General features: G+C 48.9%; 1 protein-coding gene across 1 annotated transcript; it reads right to left on the bottom strand.

Moving 5' to 3' along the window:
* Positions 1–248: 248 nt before the first annotated feature.
* On the bottom strand, positions 249–9,582 carry LOC140420592 (uncharacterized). Its single transcript, XM_072504591.1, has 2 exons — positions 9,510–9,582; positions 249–6,759 (listed from the first exon to the last, which is right to left on the bottom strand). The coding sequence occupies exon 2, from the start codon at positions 6,399–6,401 to the stop codon at positions 5,226–5,228; it is 1,176 nt and encodes a 391-aa protein (XP_072360692.1). The 5' UTR covers positions 6,402–6,759; positions 9,510–9,582; the 3' UTR covers positions 249–5,225.
* Positions 9,583–16,504: the final 6,922 nt, after the last annotated feature.

Raw genomic sequence — 16,504 nt, 5'->3', positions numbered from 1 at the left:
AATTGGCTGCTGTGTTTCCTACATTACAACAGTGACTGCACTTCAAAAGTACTTCATTGGCTGTAAAGCACTTTGGGACATTCTGTGGCTGTAAAATGCGCTATAGAAATGCAAGTTTTAAAATTTATGTTTTCTGATCTTGTTGTCTGGAACTTTATTGATTTCAGCCACCCCCAACTTACCATTGAATAAATTCTCTTTGGTTCAGACAAGGCAATTAAGGCAAAGACAGAATTTGCTTTATATTAAATTTTAAAAGTTTATTCAAAGAAACTTTAAGACATTGACTTTTACAACTTCATTTGGGTGATCGGTCTGCAGAAGCGTAACCCACTCTGGCTCCTTCTTTGACAGTAATTCCTGTGGAATTCAGCCTCGGGAGTCTGGCTCCTTCTTTGACATTCATTTCCTTGGAACTCGGCCTCAGGAGTCTTCAGCACTTGGCCAGCAAGGAAGACCTTCGGAACCTCTACTTTTATCCCCAAAGTGACCATTACCTCACATCAGAGTTGGGCCTGTTGTAACATGACCATTGGTCAAGTTGGTCACTGGATTAATTTAATTGGATCCCCAATTACTGACACCACCTTCTCTCATTATCTCAGACAGGAATACAATGGATCTGTTTCATACTATCCGTTTATCTGATTCTATACAATGCCTTATTCAGAGTTTCAAATGTTGAGGCTAATCAGAGCTTGACGGTCTCTCTTGCCAGTACATTTATCCTCATTGCACATTCTTTACAGACACAGCAATTAGTTTTTACATTTTTACAGCAAATAAAACTCAGTCTCTTATTAGAACTACTGATTCATTGTTGATTATTTTATTGTAACTCAATTAAGGCACATTACTTAATCAGTCATCTGTCACTGACTGGTAGCTAATTAATATCGTAATCTTTAATTAATACATTCGGTTAATACTATATCCACTGGTTGGAAAAGACTTTTATGGAAGACAATCACTTTCTTTCTTACTAACTTTGATTGGATTGAACAATGAGTCTTACACTTGAGCCAGACTTTGGCAGGATATGATACCCTGTCGCTTTACAAAATTCTGGAACAATTTGTTACTTTGAACAATTTCGCCTCATTCAGCAGTTTCTTGAAACTGTTTGGTTTATACAGAATGAATTTTTAAAATAAAGGTCCAGTCACGTTTCAGAGTTTAACATGGCTTCCTTAACCTTGTTACTTACAACAGTGAAGTTGGACGAGTGATTGATTTTTTAAAAGATTATTAATGAGGCGTACCCAGAATTTCCGACATTACAACAGTCACTACACTTCAAAAGTACTTCAAAGGCTGTAAAATGCTTTAGGAGATCGTGTGGTCACGAAAGGTGCTATAGAAATAGATACAGAATCCCTTGAATGCAGAAGGAGGCCATTCAGCCCATCGAGTCTGCACCCACCCTTCAAAAGAGCACTCTACCCATATCCACTCACCCATAACCCCATAACCTAACTTGCACATGCCTGGACACTGGGGGGACAATTTATCAGGGCCAAACACCCCAACCCATACATCTTAAGAACGTAGAACAGTACAGCGCAATACAGGCCCTTCGGCCCTCGATGTTGCGCCGATCTGTGAAACCACTCTAAAGCCCATCTACACTATCCCCTTATCGTCCATATGTCTATCCAATGACCATTTGAATGCCCTTAGTGTTGGCGAGTCCACTACAGTTGCAGGCAGGGCATTCCACGCCATTCCTACTCTCTGAGTAAAGAACCTACCTCTGACATCTGTCTTATATCTATCTGCCCTCAATTTAAAGCTATGTTCCCTCATACTAGACATCACCATCCGAGGAAAAAGGCTCTCACTGTCCACCCTATCCAATCCTCTGATCATCTTGTATGCCTCAATTAAGTCACCACTTAACCTTCTTCTCTCTAACGAAAACAGCCTCAAGTCCCTCAGCCTATCCTCATAAGATCTTCCCCCCATAGCAGGCAACATTCTGGTAAATCTCCTCTGCACCCTTTCCAATGCTTCCACGTCCTTCCTATAATGCGGCGACCAGAATTGCACGCAATACTCCAAATGCGGCCGCACCAGAATTTTGTACAGCTGCAACATGACCTCATGGCTCCGAAACTCAATCCCTCTACCAAAAGCTAACACACCGTACGCCTTCTTAACAACCCTCTCAACCTGGGTGGCAACTTTCAGGGATTTATGTACATGGACACCGAGATCTCTCTGCTCATCCACACTGCCAAGAATCTTACCATTAGCCCAGTACTCTGTCTTCCTGTTATTCCTTCCAAAATGAATCACCTCACACTTTTCTGCATTAAACTCCATTTGCCACCTCTCAGCCCAGCGCTGCAGCTTATCTATGTCCCTCTGTAACTTGTAACATCCTTCCGCACTGTCCACAACTCCACCGACTTTAGTGTCATCTGCAAATTTACTCACCCATCCTTCTACGCCTTCCTCCAGGTCATTTATAAAAACGACAAACAGCAGTGGCCCCAAAACAGATCCTTGTGGTACACCACTAGTAACTGCACTCCAGTCTGAACATTTCCCATCATCCACCACCCTTTGTCTTCTTCCAGCTAGCCAATTTCTGATCCAAACCACTAAATCATCCTGAATTCCATGCCTCCGTATTTTCTGCAATAGCCTACCGTGGGGAACCTTATCAAACGCTTTACTGAAATCCATATAAAGCACATCAACTGCTTTACCCTCATTCACCTGTTTGATCACCTTCTCAAAGAACTCAATAAGGTTTGTGAGGAATGACCTACCCTTCACAAAACCGTGTTGACTATCTCTAATCAAATTATTCCTTTCCAGATGATTCTACATCCTATCTCTAATAAACCTTTCCAAGACTTTGCCCACAACAGAAGTAAGGTTCACTGGTCTATAGTTACTGGGGTTGTCTCTACTCCCCTTCTTGAACAAGGGGACAACATTTGCTATCCTCTAGTCTTCTGGCACTATTCCTGGAGACAAAGATGACTTAAAGATCAAAGCCAAAGGCTCAGCAATCTCCTCCCTAGCTTCCCAGAGACTCCGAGGATAAATCGCATCTGGCCCAGGGGACTTATCTATTTTCACACTTTCCAGAATTGCTAACACCTCCTCCTTCTGAACCTCAAGCCCTTCGAGTCTAGTAGCCTGTATCTCAGTATTTTCCTCGACAACATTGTCCTTTTCCTGTGCAAATACTGACGAAAAATATTCATTTAGCACCTCTCCTATTTCCTCGGACTCCACGCACAACTTCCCACTACTGTCTTTGACTGGCTCTACTCTTACCCTAGTCATTCTTTTATTCCTGACATAACTATAGAAAGCTTTAGGGTTATCCTTGATCCTACCTGCCAAAAACTTCTCATGTCACCTCCTGGCTCTTCTTAGCTCTCTCTTTAGGTCCTTCGTAGCTAACTTGTAACTCTCGAGCGCCCTAACTGAACCTTCACGTCTCATCTTTACATAAGCCTCCTTCTTCCTCATGACAAGTGTTTCAACTGTTTTAGTAAACCACGGTTCCCTCGCTCGACCCACATCCTCTGTTCCTTGAACAAGCTCCACATTTCCATTGTGCCCATCCCCTGCAGTTTTCCTCTCCATCCAATGCATCCTAAGTCTTGCCTCATCGCATCATAATTGCCTTTCCCCCAGATACAACTCTTGCCCTGCGGTATATACTTATCCCTTTCCATCACTAAAGTAAACATAATCGAATTGTGGTCACTATCACCAAAGTGCTCACCTACCTCCAAATCTAACACCTGTCCTGGTTCATTACCCAGTACCAAATCCAATATGGCCTCGCCTCTCATTGGCCTATCTACATACTGTGTCAGGAAACCCTCCTGCACACATTGGACAAAAACGGACCCATCTAAAGTACTCGAACTATAGCGTTTCCAGTCACTATTTGGAAAGTTAAAGTCTCCCATAAGAACTACCCTGTTACCTTCGCTCCTATCCAGAATCATCTTTGCAATCCTTTCCTCTACATCTCTGGAATTTTTCGGAGGCCTATAGAAAACCCCTAACAGGGTGACCTCACCTTTCCTGTTTCTAACCTCAGCCCATACTACCTCAGTAGACGTGTCCTCATCAAACATTCTTTCTTCCACCGTAATACTGTCCTTGACTAACAATGCCACCCCTCCCCCTCGTTTACCACCCTCCCTGAGCTTCATGAAATATCTAAACCCCTGCACCTGCAACAACCATTCCTGTCCCTGCTCTATCCATGTCTCCGAGATGGCCACAACATCGAAGTCCCAGGTACCAACCCATGCCGCAAGTTCACCCACCTTATTCCAGATGCTCCAGGCATTGAAGTAAACACACTTTAAACCACCTTCCTGCCTGCCGGTACACTCCTAGAAACGTTGAAACCTTACTCATGACCTCACTACACTCAACCTCCTGTATACTGGAGCTACAATTCAGGTTCCCAAGGATGTTGGCACCCCTGTTGGGACAGAAGATGCGTTGGTGGAATTTTGGTAGTACACTCGAGGTTGATCTGGTTGAAGTACCTAGCCATGATGAACAAGGCCTCCAGGTATTCTGTTTTATTGTTATTTATAGCGGTGTACAATTCATCAAGCGCCTTCTTCACTTCCGCCTGGGGTGGGATGTAGACCGCCGTGATGATGGCAGAAGTGAACTCCGTGGAAGGTAAGAATAAAGAAAATTACAGCACAGGAACAGGCCCTTCGGCCCTCCCAGCCTGCGCCGATCCAGATCCTTTATCTAAACCTGTCACCTATTTTCCAAGAAAGAACAAAGAAAATTACAAAATGTAGTATGGACAGTACTTCACAGTCGGGTATTCCAGATCCGGGGAGCAGTAGTTCACCAGGGTCGCCACGTCCGAGCACCAGGAGTTGACGAGGAGACAAATCCCTCCACTCACTCAATGTTCAGTCCTGGATGTGATTGACAGCAGGAATAACAGCAGAATCTAACCAGTCATCACGTGTGAACCCTTCGGTGTCTCAGCATGTTGGACGACCGAGTGAATCCCTCTCCACAGTGAGAGCAGGTGAATGGCTTCTTTCCAGTGTGAACTTGCTGGTGTCTCCACAATGTGGATGATGTTTGAAACCACTTTGTGCAGTGAGAGCAGCTGAACGGTCTCTCCTCAGTGTGAATGTGCTTGTGGAACTTCCAGTACCTGAGAGCTTTTAAACCCACTCCCAGAGTCGGAACATTTAAAGGGTCTCTCATTGCTGTGAGTGACATTGTGGCTCAGCAAGTGATGACTGAGTGAATCTTTTCCCAGTCGGAGAGGTGAACGGGCTCTCCCCAGTGTGACCTCGCTCGTGTTTCATCAGGTTGGAGGAGGTTCTAAAGCTCTTTGTGCAGTGAGAGCAGCTGAACGTTCTCTCCTCAGAGTGAACGTGCTGGTGGGACATCAGTAGCTGTGAGCTTTTGAAACCCCTCCTGCAGTCAGAGCATTTAAAGGGCCTGCTCTTGGTGTGATTGACATTGTGTTTCAGCAGGCTGCATGAATGAGCAAATCCCTTATCACACACAGTGCAGATGAACGGCTTCTCCCCGGTGTGAACTCTCTGGTGTGTCTGCAGGTGGGGTAACTGAGTGAATCCCTTATCACACACAGTGCAGATGAACGGCTTCTCCCCGGTGTGAACTCGCTGGTGTGTCTGCAGGTGGGGTAACCGAGTGAATTTCTTATCACACACAGTGCAGATGAATGGCCTCTCCCCGGTGTGGACTCGTTCGTGTCTTCGCAGGCTGCCAATGTTAGTGAATCCCTTTTCACACTGAGAGCAGGTGAATGGCCTCTCCCCAGTGTGAACTCGTTCGTGTCTCTGCAGGTTTCCAATGTCAGTGAATCCCTTTTCACACTGAGTGCAGATGAATGGCCTCTCTCCAGTGTGAACTCGTTCGTGTTTCCGCAGGTTGCCAATGTCAGTGAATCCCTTTTCACACTGAGAGCAGGTGAAAGGCCTCTCTCCAGTGTGAACTCGCTGGTGTGTCTGCAGGTGGGATAACCGAGCGAATCCCTTATCACACACAGAGCAGGTGAATGGCCTCTCCCCAGTGTGAACTCGCTGGTGTCGCTGCAGGCTGGATAACTGAGTGAATTCCTTCCCACACACTGAGCAGGTGAAAGGCCTCTCCCCAGTGTGAACTCGCTGGTGTGTCTGCAGGTTGGATAACCGAGTGAATTCCTTCCCACAGTCAGAGCAGGTGAACGGTCTCTCCCCAGTGTGAACTCGTTCGTGTCTCCGCAGGCTGCCAGTGTCAGTGAATCCCTTTAAACACTGAGAGCAGGTGAACGGCCTCTCTCCAGTGTGATTGCGTTGGTGCCTTGCCAGCTCGTCTGGGGCTGTGAATCCCTTCCCACAATCCTCACATTTCCATGGTTTCTCCATGGTCTGGGTGATCTTGTGTCTCACCGTGTTGGACGATCAGTTGAAGCCTCGTCCACACACAGAACACCTATACAGTCTCTCCCTGCTGTGAATGGTGAAGTATTTTTTCAGGCTGTGTCATTGGTTAAAGCTCTTCCCACAGTCAGTGCTCTGTAACAGTCTCACACGGGGGGTGTGTGTGTCTCAGTGCTTTTCCAGACACACTGTTGTTTAAAATCTCTTGAAGCAGACAGAATAGACAAACATTTCTCCTTCTAGATTCAAAGGCCGATGATCCCAAGAATTGAGTGACTCAGTCAGTTCTTGACGTGATATTTAGTTTGCGATATTGGTCTCAAACTCCTCTCGTTCAAACTTCCTGCAAACAGATTTTACAATAGTAATCATTGTCAGTACAGGATAGAAACTCAGAACAGACAATTCTAGTTTCTATCGAACATTCTTTCCTCTCTCTTTCCCTGAAATGCTCTAAATCTCAATCCCACACACTCTCCCTCCATTCTCACTCTGCTGGATCTAATATTCACCCTCCCACTTCTCCTGAAGGTGCTGATTCAGGCTGATTGATAGATCCAAGCTCACTGCTTCCTGTCCTGGACACACAGACCTGAAAATCTTCATGCAGGCTGCCAGACAGGTATATATCTATATTACTGGATGAAAAATGTGTGTAATATGCAGACTGTATTCATTTACTTTCTCTCCCAATTTTCCTGAAGGTGCTGGTCAACGAATCTCAACTCACTAAAACCTGTACAAGAGTAGAGAATCTCCAGACAAGTACATTTACTGATTAGAGATGGGGAAATTCTGAGGAAGAATTTTATTTAGTCATGGAGTGGTCATGACAGGGAACTCACTGCCTACAAGGGTTGTGGAAGTCGAGATGATCAATAATTTAAAATAAAATAGGATGGTCACTTGAAGAAAATAAACTTGCAGGGGAACAGGGATATCGAGGGGGAATGGGACTGACTGGATTGCTGTACAGAGAGTCAGCATTGACTTGAGTTCCCAAATGGATTCTGTCAGTGCTGCAATGACTGTATGACTGGAAATATATAATGTAGGTCCAGTACTATATTACAAAACTAGAAATAATAATAGATGTATTTTATTACAGAACCATCAATAATATATATAATACATACCATATAACGCTAGACATATCTCTGTCCGGTATTAAATTTTTTAAAATTAATTTACGGGATGTGGACAATGCTGGTTAGGACAGCATTTACTGCCCATCCCCAGTTGCCCTTCCGAAGTAGTGGTGAGCTGCCTTCTTGAACTGCTGCAGTTCTTGACGTGTAGGTACATCCCGTGCTGCTTTTTTAAAATTTGTTTTTTTATAAATTTAAAGTACCCAATTCATTTTTTTCCAATTAAGAGGCAATTTAGTGTGGCCAATCCACCTACCCTGCACATCTTTGGGTTGTGGGGGCGAAACGCTCGCAAACACGGGGAAAATGTGCAAACTACACACGGACAGTGACCCAGAGCCGGGATCGAACCTGGGACCTCGGCGACGTGAGGCAGCAGCGCTAACCACTGCTCCACCATGCTGTCCTACATCCCCTGTGCTGTTAGGGAGGGAATTCCAGGATGTTGCCCAGGGACAGTGAAGGAACGGCAATATATTTCCAAGTCAGGGTGGTGTGTAACGTGGAAATGAACCTCCAGGTGGTGAGGTTCCCAGGTATCTGCTGCTCTTGTCCTTCTAGATGGTAGTGGTTGTGGGTTTGGAAGGTGCTGTCTGAGGAACCGTTATGATTTACTGCAGTATATCTTGTAGATGGTATACACAGCTGCTACTGTTTGTCGGTGGTGGACGGTTTGAATGTTTGTGGAAGGTGACGCAATCAATCAGGCTGCTTTGTCCTGGATAGTGTTGAGCTTCTTGAGTGTTGTTGGAGCTGCACTCATCCAGCAAAGTGGAGCGTATTCCATTACACTCCTGACTTGTGCTTGTAGATGTCTGGTAGACAAGCTTTGGGGCATCAGGTGGTGTGTTACTCGCTGTAGGATTCCCAGCTTTTGACCTGCCCTGGGAGCTACAGTATTAATATGGCTAGTCCAGTTCAGTTTTGATCAATGGTAACCCCCAGGATGTTGGTTGTGGGGGATTCAGCAATGAAAATGCTACTGAATGTCAAGGGGTGGTGGTTAGATCCTCTCTTGTAGGCGATGGACATTGCCTGGCACTTTTGTAGCACCAATGTAACTTGCCACTTATTAGGCCAAGCCTGGATATTGTCCCGGTCTTACTGAATTTGGACATGGACTGCTTCATTATCTGAGGAGTTGAGAATGGTGCTGAACATTGTGCAGTCATCCACAAACATCACCACTTCTCACCTTATGATGGAAGGGAGATCATTGATGAAGCAGCTGAAGATGGTTGGGCTGAGGAAACTGTCCTGAGGAACTCCTGCAGTGATGTCCTGGAGCTGAGATGATTGACCTCCAACCACGACAACCATCTTCCTTTGTGCCAGGTATGACTCCAACCAGTGGAGATTCCCATTGACTCCAGTTTAGCTCGGGCTCCTTGATGCCATACTCGGTCAAATGTTGCATTGATGTCAAGGGCGGTTACTCCCACCTCACTTCTGGCATTCAACTCTTTCGTCCAAGTTTCAACTAAGGGTGTAATGAGGTCCGGAGCTAAGTGACCCTGGCGGAACCCAAACTGAGTGTCCAGGAGCAGGTTATTGCAGAATAATTGCCACTTAATAGCAACTTTGATGACTCCTTCCATCACTTTGTTGATGATGGACAGTAGACCTACAGAGAAGTAATTGGCTGAGTTGGATTGGCCCTGTTTACTGTCCCCTTAAATGTCCGTCATCTCCTGGGGAAACCAGCCCTTTAATTGTGAACATTAGGAAAGAGACCATCCTTTTAGCCAGACAAATAAATGTGTCAAGCTGAAGGAGCAAAGGATGTCAATGCCTTTCAGAGAGAGAGAGAGAGAGAGAGAGACCTGTGCCAAGCTTTCCAGGGTCTGCACCCTCCCTGGATTCACTTCCTTTCCCTTCAGTTGCTGCAAATCACCAATTGAAGACAATAAATGGAAAGAGGGAGAAAAGAAAGTGCTTTACTCACATATGTTGGAGACAGGAGTCTGTGTGAAGCTCAAGCTCATTCAGAGTCGGAGGAACAACAGTTTTGCTCTGATTGGGGGAGGAACAGAGTCCTTCCGGTCCTCCAGTCTTCCTATTGGTCACCTCAGCAGAAAGGTCAGCGGAAGTGAGCTCCCCTGCACATGCGCAGCTTCCCCTTCCCTTAGACATGCGCAGTCCCGTATCAGGGGTGGGGGAGGGCTTTCACCGACGGCCGGAATTGTCAGCCGGTTGCCTGGAAACTTGTCTCGAGTCACAAAGGATATGTGGGGGAAGGAAAACAGTGGGTGGGGCCGGGACTCCCGCATCTGCGCTTTGGGCAGTGACGTCACCGCGGAGCGGGTTTATTCCTATTGGTTGATTTCGAGGACGAGCTCCTTTGAGATGTCACAGTGTGGAGGTTGGACAATGAGTTTCAGACTAAAACATTCTCCTCTGGGCAACATCTGGGAGCAAATCAATGGTTCATAAGATATAGGAGCAGAATTAGGCCATTTGGCCCATCGAGAGAACCCTTCAACCCGATTAAAAATCTGTCTAACTCCTCCCTAAATTTACTCACTGTCCCAGCTTCACCGCACTCTGGGGTAGTGAATTCCACAGATTCACAGCCCTTGGGAAAAGCAGTTTCTCCTCAACTCTGTTTTGAATTTGCTACCTCTTTTTTTCAATAATTGTTATTTTTAAAAAATATATATTTTATTAAAGTTTTCAAACACAATTTTCCCCCCTTACAAATCAACAAAAACGGTAACACGATAACTAATAGATAACATTGTTTAAATAAAGTAGTGAACTAACAAAATAACACAAAATAGTGCTCCCCCCCCCCCCCCCCCGCCCCATCTGGAACAAAAACAATTTACCGCTCCCCCACCTCTCTTTCTGGGCTGCTGCTGCTGGCCATCTATTTTCCCCCTAACGTTCTGCTAGATAGTCGAGGAATGGTTGCCACCGCCTGGAGAACCCCTGAGCCGATCCTCTCAGTGCAAACTTCATCCGTTCCAGTTTTATGAACCCTGCCATATCATTTATCCAGGCCTCCATGCCGGGGGGTTTCGCTTCCTTCCACATGAGTAAAATCCTTCGCCGGGCTACCAGGGACGCAAAGGCCACAATATCGGCCTCTTTCGCCTCCTGCACTCCCGGCTCATCCGCTACCCCAAATATAGCTAACCCCCAGCCTGGCTTGACCTGGACCTTCACCACCTTCGAGATCACTCTTGCCACTCCCTCCAATACTCCTCCAGTGCTGGACACAACCAAAACATATGTGTGTGGTTCGCCGGGCTTCCCCCGCACCTCCCGCACCTGTCCTCCACTCCGAAGAACCTGCTCAACCTCGCTCCCGTTATATGTGCTCTATGTAGCACCTTAAATTGGATCAGGCTAAGCCTGGCACACGAGGAAGAGGAATTTACCCTACTTAGGGCATCAGCCCACAAACCCTCCTCAATCTCCTCCCCGAGCTCTTCTTCCCATTTTCCTTTCAGCTCTTCTACCAGCTCCTCCCCCTCTTCTCTCATCTCCCGGTATATTTCGGACACTTTGCCCTCCCCGACCCACCCCCCCGAAAGCACTCTCTCCTGGATCCCCTGTGTCGGGAGCAGCGGAAATTCCCTCACCTGTTGTCTCGTGAACGCCCTCACCTGCATATACCTAAAGATATTCCCCGGAGGCAGCTCATACTTTTCCTCTAGCGCTCCCAAGCTTGCAAACGTCCCATCTATAAATAAGTCTCCCACTCTCCTAATTCCTGCCCGGTGCCAGCTCCGGAACCCTCCATCCAACCTCCCTGGGGCAAACCTATGGTTGTTCCTGATCGGGGACCACACCGAGGCTCCCAACACACCCTTCTGTCGCCTCCATTGCCCCCAGATACTTAATGTTGCCGCCACCACTGGGTTTGTGGTAAACCTTTTCGGGGAGAGCGGTAGTGGTGCTGTCACCAGCGCTTTTAAGCTCGTTCCTTCACAGGACGCCATCTCCAGCCTTTTCCACGCCGCCCCCTCTCCCTCTATCATCCACTTGCAGATCATCGCCACATTGGCGGCCCAGTAATAGTCGCCCAAGTTCGGCAATGCCAGTCTCCCTCTGTCCCTGCTACGTTGCAGGAACCCCCTCCTTATCCTCGGGGCCTTCCCTGCCCACACGAAGCTCATGATGCTCCTATCTATTTTCTTGAAAAAGGCCTTAGTGATCAATATGGGGAGACATTGAAACACAAATAGGAACCTCGGGAGGACCATCATCTTAATCGCCTGCACTCTGCCCGCCAGTGACAGCGGCAGCATATCCCACCTTTTGAAATCCTCTTCCATTTGCTCCACCAGCCGAGTCAGATTGAGTTTGTGTAAGGTTCCCCAGCTCCTGGCTATCTGAATCCCCAGATATCGGAAGTTTCTTTCCACTCTCCTTAGCGGCAGGCCATCTATCCCTCGACTCTGGTCCCCAGGGTGTATTACGAAAAGCTCACTCTTCCCATGTTAAGCCTATATCCCGAGAAATCTCCAAACTCCCTCAATACCTGCATAACCTCTGTCATCCCCCTCACTGGATCCGCCACATACAGCAGTAGGTCATCTGCATAGAGTGACACTCGGTGTTCCTCTCCCCCTCTAACCACCCCTCTCCATTTCCTGGAGACTCTCAGTGCTATGGCCAGTGGTTCAATTGCCAGCGCGAACAGTAATGGGGACAGAGGGCACCCCTGTCTTGTTCCCCGATGTAACCGAAAATACTCCAATCTTTGCCGATTTGTGACTACACTTGCCATTGGGGCCCCATAGAGGAGTTTAACCCAGCTGCCAAACCCCTCCCCAAACCCAAACCTCCTCAGCACCTCCCATAAATATTCCCACTCTACCCTATCAAATGCCTTCTCTGCATCCATTGCCGCCACTATCTCTGCCTCCCCCTCTGCTGGGGGCATCATTATCACCCCCAATAGCTGTCACACGTTGACATTCAATTGTCTCCCCTTTACGAACCCTGTCTGATCTTCGTGCACCACCCCCGGGACACAATCCTCTATCCTCATTGTCAGCACTTTTGCCAACAACTTGGCGTCCACATTCAGGAGCGAGATAGGCCTATAAGACCCGCATTGCAGTGGATCTTTATCTCGCTTCAGGATTAGTGATATCATCGCCTCCGACATTGTCGGGGGTAGAGTCCCCCCTTCTCTGGCCTCGTTAAAGGTTCTTACCAGCAGCGGGGCCAACAAGTCCATGTATTTCCTGTAAAATTCCACCGGGAACCCGTCAGGTCCTGGGGCCTTCCCTGCCTACATGTTCCCCAGCCCTTTGGTCACCTTGTCCACCCCAATTGGCGCCCCCAGGCTTGCCACCTCCTGCTCCTCCATCCTCGGGAACCTTAGTTGGTCCAGAAACTGCTGCATCCCCTCTTTTCCCTCCGGGGGTTGGGACCTGTATAACCTCTCATAAAAGGTCTTAAACACCTCATTTACCTTCCCTGCTCTCCGCACCGTAGTTCCCGTTTCATCCCTAACTCCCCCTATTTCCCGCTGTCCTCTTACGAAGCTGGTGGGCCAACAGGCGACTCGCCTTTTCCCCATATTCATATCTCATCCACTGTGCCTTCTTCCACTGTGCCTCTGCCTTCCCTGTGGTCAGCAGGTCAAACTCCATCTGGAGTCTTCGCCTCTCCCTATATAGTCCTTCGTCCAGGTCCTCCGCATATCTTTTATCCACACTCAAAATCTCCCCCAGTAATCTTTCCCTCTCTTTGGCCTCTGTTTTCCCCTTGTGAGCCCTGATGGAGATCAACTCTCCCCTGACCACCACCTTCAGCACTTCCCATACTACGCCCACTCGGACCTCCCCATCATTATTGGCCTCCAGGTACCTTCCGATACATCCCCGCACCCTTCCGCAGACTCCCTCATCCGCCAATAATCCCACATCCAGTCGCCAGAGTGGGCGCTGTTCCCTTTCCTCTCCTAGTTCCAGATCCACCCAATGTGGGGCATGGTCTGAAACAGCTATGGCCGAGTACTCCATTTCTTCCACCCTCAAAATCAGTGACCTTCCCAAAACGAAGAAATCTATCCGGGAGTATACCTTATGGACATGGGAGAAAAAGGAGAACTCTTTGGCCAGCGGCCTAGCAAATCTCCACGGATCCACTCCCCCCATTTGGTCCATAAACCCCCTAAGCACCTTGGCCGCTGCCGGCCTTCTTCCGGTCCTGGATCGAGATCTATCTAACCCTGGGTCTAGCACGGTGTTGAAGTCCCCCCACATTACCAGGTTTCCTACCTCCAGGTCCGGGATACGTCCCAGCATCCGCTTCATAAATCCCGCATCATCCCAGTTCGGGGCATATACATTGACCAGCACGACCTCCATTCCCTGCAGTCTGCCACTCACCATCACGTATCTGCCACCGCTGTCCGATACAATGTTCCTAGCCTCGAACGACACCCGTTTCCCCACCAATATGACCACCCCTCTATTCTTTGCGTCCAGCCCTGAGTGAAACACCTGTCCCATCCATCCTTTCCTTAACCTAATCTGGTCCGCCACCATCAGATGCGTCTCTTGAAGCATGGCCACGTCTGCCTTCAGTCCTTTGAAGTGCGCGAACACTCGGGCCCTCTTAATCGGCCCATTTAGGCCTCTCACGTTCCACGTGATCAGCCAGACTGGGGGGCTGCCCGACCCCTCCCCTGTCGACTAGCCATCACCCTCTCTGGGCCAGTCCCACGTCCCGGTCCCGTGCACCCACCCGTCCCCCAGGCGGCGCTTTCCCGCCCCGACCACCTTTTCTCTTTCCAGCTCCCTTTCGATCTCAGCAGCAGCAACCCAGTTATCCCCATCTAGCATGGTTACTCCCCCCATATTGCTTCCGAAAGTCAGCTGACTTCAACTGACCCCGGCTTCTCCTGCTCTCTCCTTGACCCCCCCCCCCCCCCCCCCCCCCCCCACCGCCCCACCGTGTGTGGAACTCCCATCCTCCTTGCACCTATCTTCCCGCCATCATCTCTCTGGCGCGGGAAAAAAAACCGCGCTTTCCTAGAATCATCCCGCCCCCTATGGCGCAGCTCCCCTTACAGCCCCGTTCCCATTCCCCATCCCCCGCCTGTGTCTCTTTTTCCCCCCCACCGGCGCCCACATTTCTCAGTGTGTCCCCCGTCAAAGACCGTCCCGATACAATGAACCTCCCTTTCCCCAATTTACATCTCTATACATCAACATTGTCGTTTCCCCTCCCACATCAGTCCCTCAGTTCTGGTCCAGTTTCTCTTTTTGGATGAAGGTCCATGCTTCTTCCGACGTCTCAAAATAGTAATGTCTATCCTAGTACGTGACCCATAATCGCGCCGGCTGCAACATCCCGAACTTTACTTTCTTCTTATGCAGCACCTCCTTGGCTCGATTGAAACTCGCCCTCCTTCTCGCCACCTCCGCGCACCAGTCCTGATACACTCGTATCAGCGCATTCTCCCATCTGCTACTTCGTACCTTCTTGGCCCAGCTCAAAACAACCTCTCTGTCGTTGAAGCGGTGAAATCGCACAATCATCGCCCTTGGTGGTTCTCCAGCCTTTGGTCTCCTCGCAGGGACCCGGTGGGCCCCTTCCACTTCCAAGGGGTCCGAGGGGGCCTCAGTTCCCATTAGCGAACGTAACATCATGCTCGCATAAGCCCCGCCGTCAGCTCCTTCCACTCCCTCGGGAAGACCCAGGATCCGGAGGTTCTTTCTCCTTGATCTATTTTCCAGGACTTCAATTCTTTCGATGCACTTCTCATGAATCGCCTCGTGCGTCTGCATTTTGACCGCCAGGCCCAGGATCTCGTCCTCGTTATCAGTTACCTTCTGCTCCACCACACAGAGCTCTATCGCCTGGGCCTTTTGTGTCTGTTTAAGCCCCTCGATTGCCTGTAACATCGGGGCCAGCACCTCCTTTTTTAACACCCCCACACACCGTCTGAAAAATTCATCCTGGTCCGGTCCCCATGTCGCCTGGGCTCCCTCCGACGCCATCTTGTTCCTTTCTTTCCTCTGCCGCTGCCCTCGAGGATCCTCCGTGATCTGGCCGCCGACGCCGATCTTTTTCTTTCACACTGGGGGGGGGGGGGGGGACACTCCCTGCTGCTTCACCCCACACCGGGTTTTGTCGCGAAAATGTCCCGTTGGGGCTCTTAAAAAGAGCCCGAAGGTCCGTCAGAGCTGGAGCCGCCGAAACGTGCGACTTAGCTGGTCATCGCCGCAACCGGAAGTCCAATAATCTTTATTGTCACAAGTAGGCTTACATTAACACTGCAATGAAGTTACTCTCAAAAGCCCCTACGCTCCACATTTTGGCACCTGCTCTCAGTGTGGGAAGGGATTTATTTCCACATCCCACCTGCAGATACACCAGCGAGTTCACACTGGGGAAAAGCCGTTCACCTGCTCTCAGCGTGAGAAGGGATTCACTCAGTTGATCAGCCTGCAGATACACCAGCGAACTCACACTGGGGAGAGGTTGTTCACCTGCTCTCAGTGTGGGAAAGGATTCACTCGGTTCGATAACCTGCAGTCACACCAGCGAGTTTACACTGGGGAGAGGCCGTTCACCTGCTCCCAGTGTGGGAAGGGATTCACTCGCTTATCCCACCTGCAGACACACCAGTGCGTTCACACTGGTGAGAAGCCATTCACCTGCTCTCAGTGTGGGAAGACATTCACTCATATGTCCAGCCTGCAGACACACCTGTGAGTTCACACTGGGGAGAGACCATTCACCTGTTCTCAGTGTGGGAAAACATTCACTTTGTTATCCAACCTGCGGGCACACCGTCGCGTTCACACTGGGGAGCAGCCATTCGCCTGCTCTCATTGTAGGAAGGGATTCACTCGGTTATCCAACCTACAGACACCAGCGAGTTCACACTGGGGAGAAGCCGTTCCCCTGCTCTCCGTGTGGGAAGGGATTCACTCGGTTAGCCTGTCTGCAGGCACATCAGCGAGT

This window comes from Scyliorhinus torazame, chromosome 5, assembly GCF_047496885.1.
Source record: "Scyliorhinus torazame isolate Kashiwa2021f chromosome 5, sScyTor2.1, whole genome shotgun sequence".
Taxonomy (NCBI): Eukaryota; Metazoa; Chordata; class Chondrichthyes; order Carcharhiniformes; family Scyliorhinidae; genus Scyliorhinus; species Scyliorhinus torazame.
This window is presented reverse-complemented; position numbering and strand designations above follow the sequence as displayed.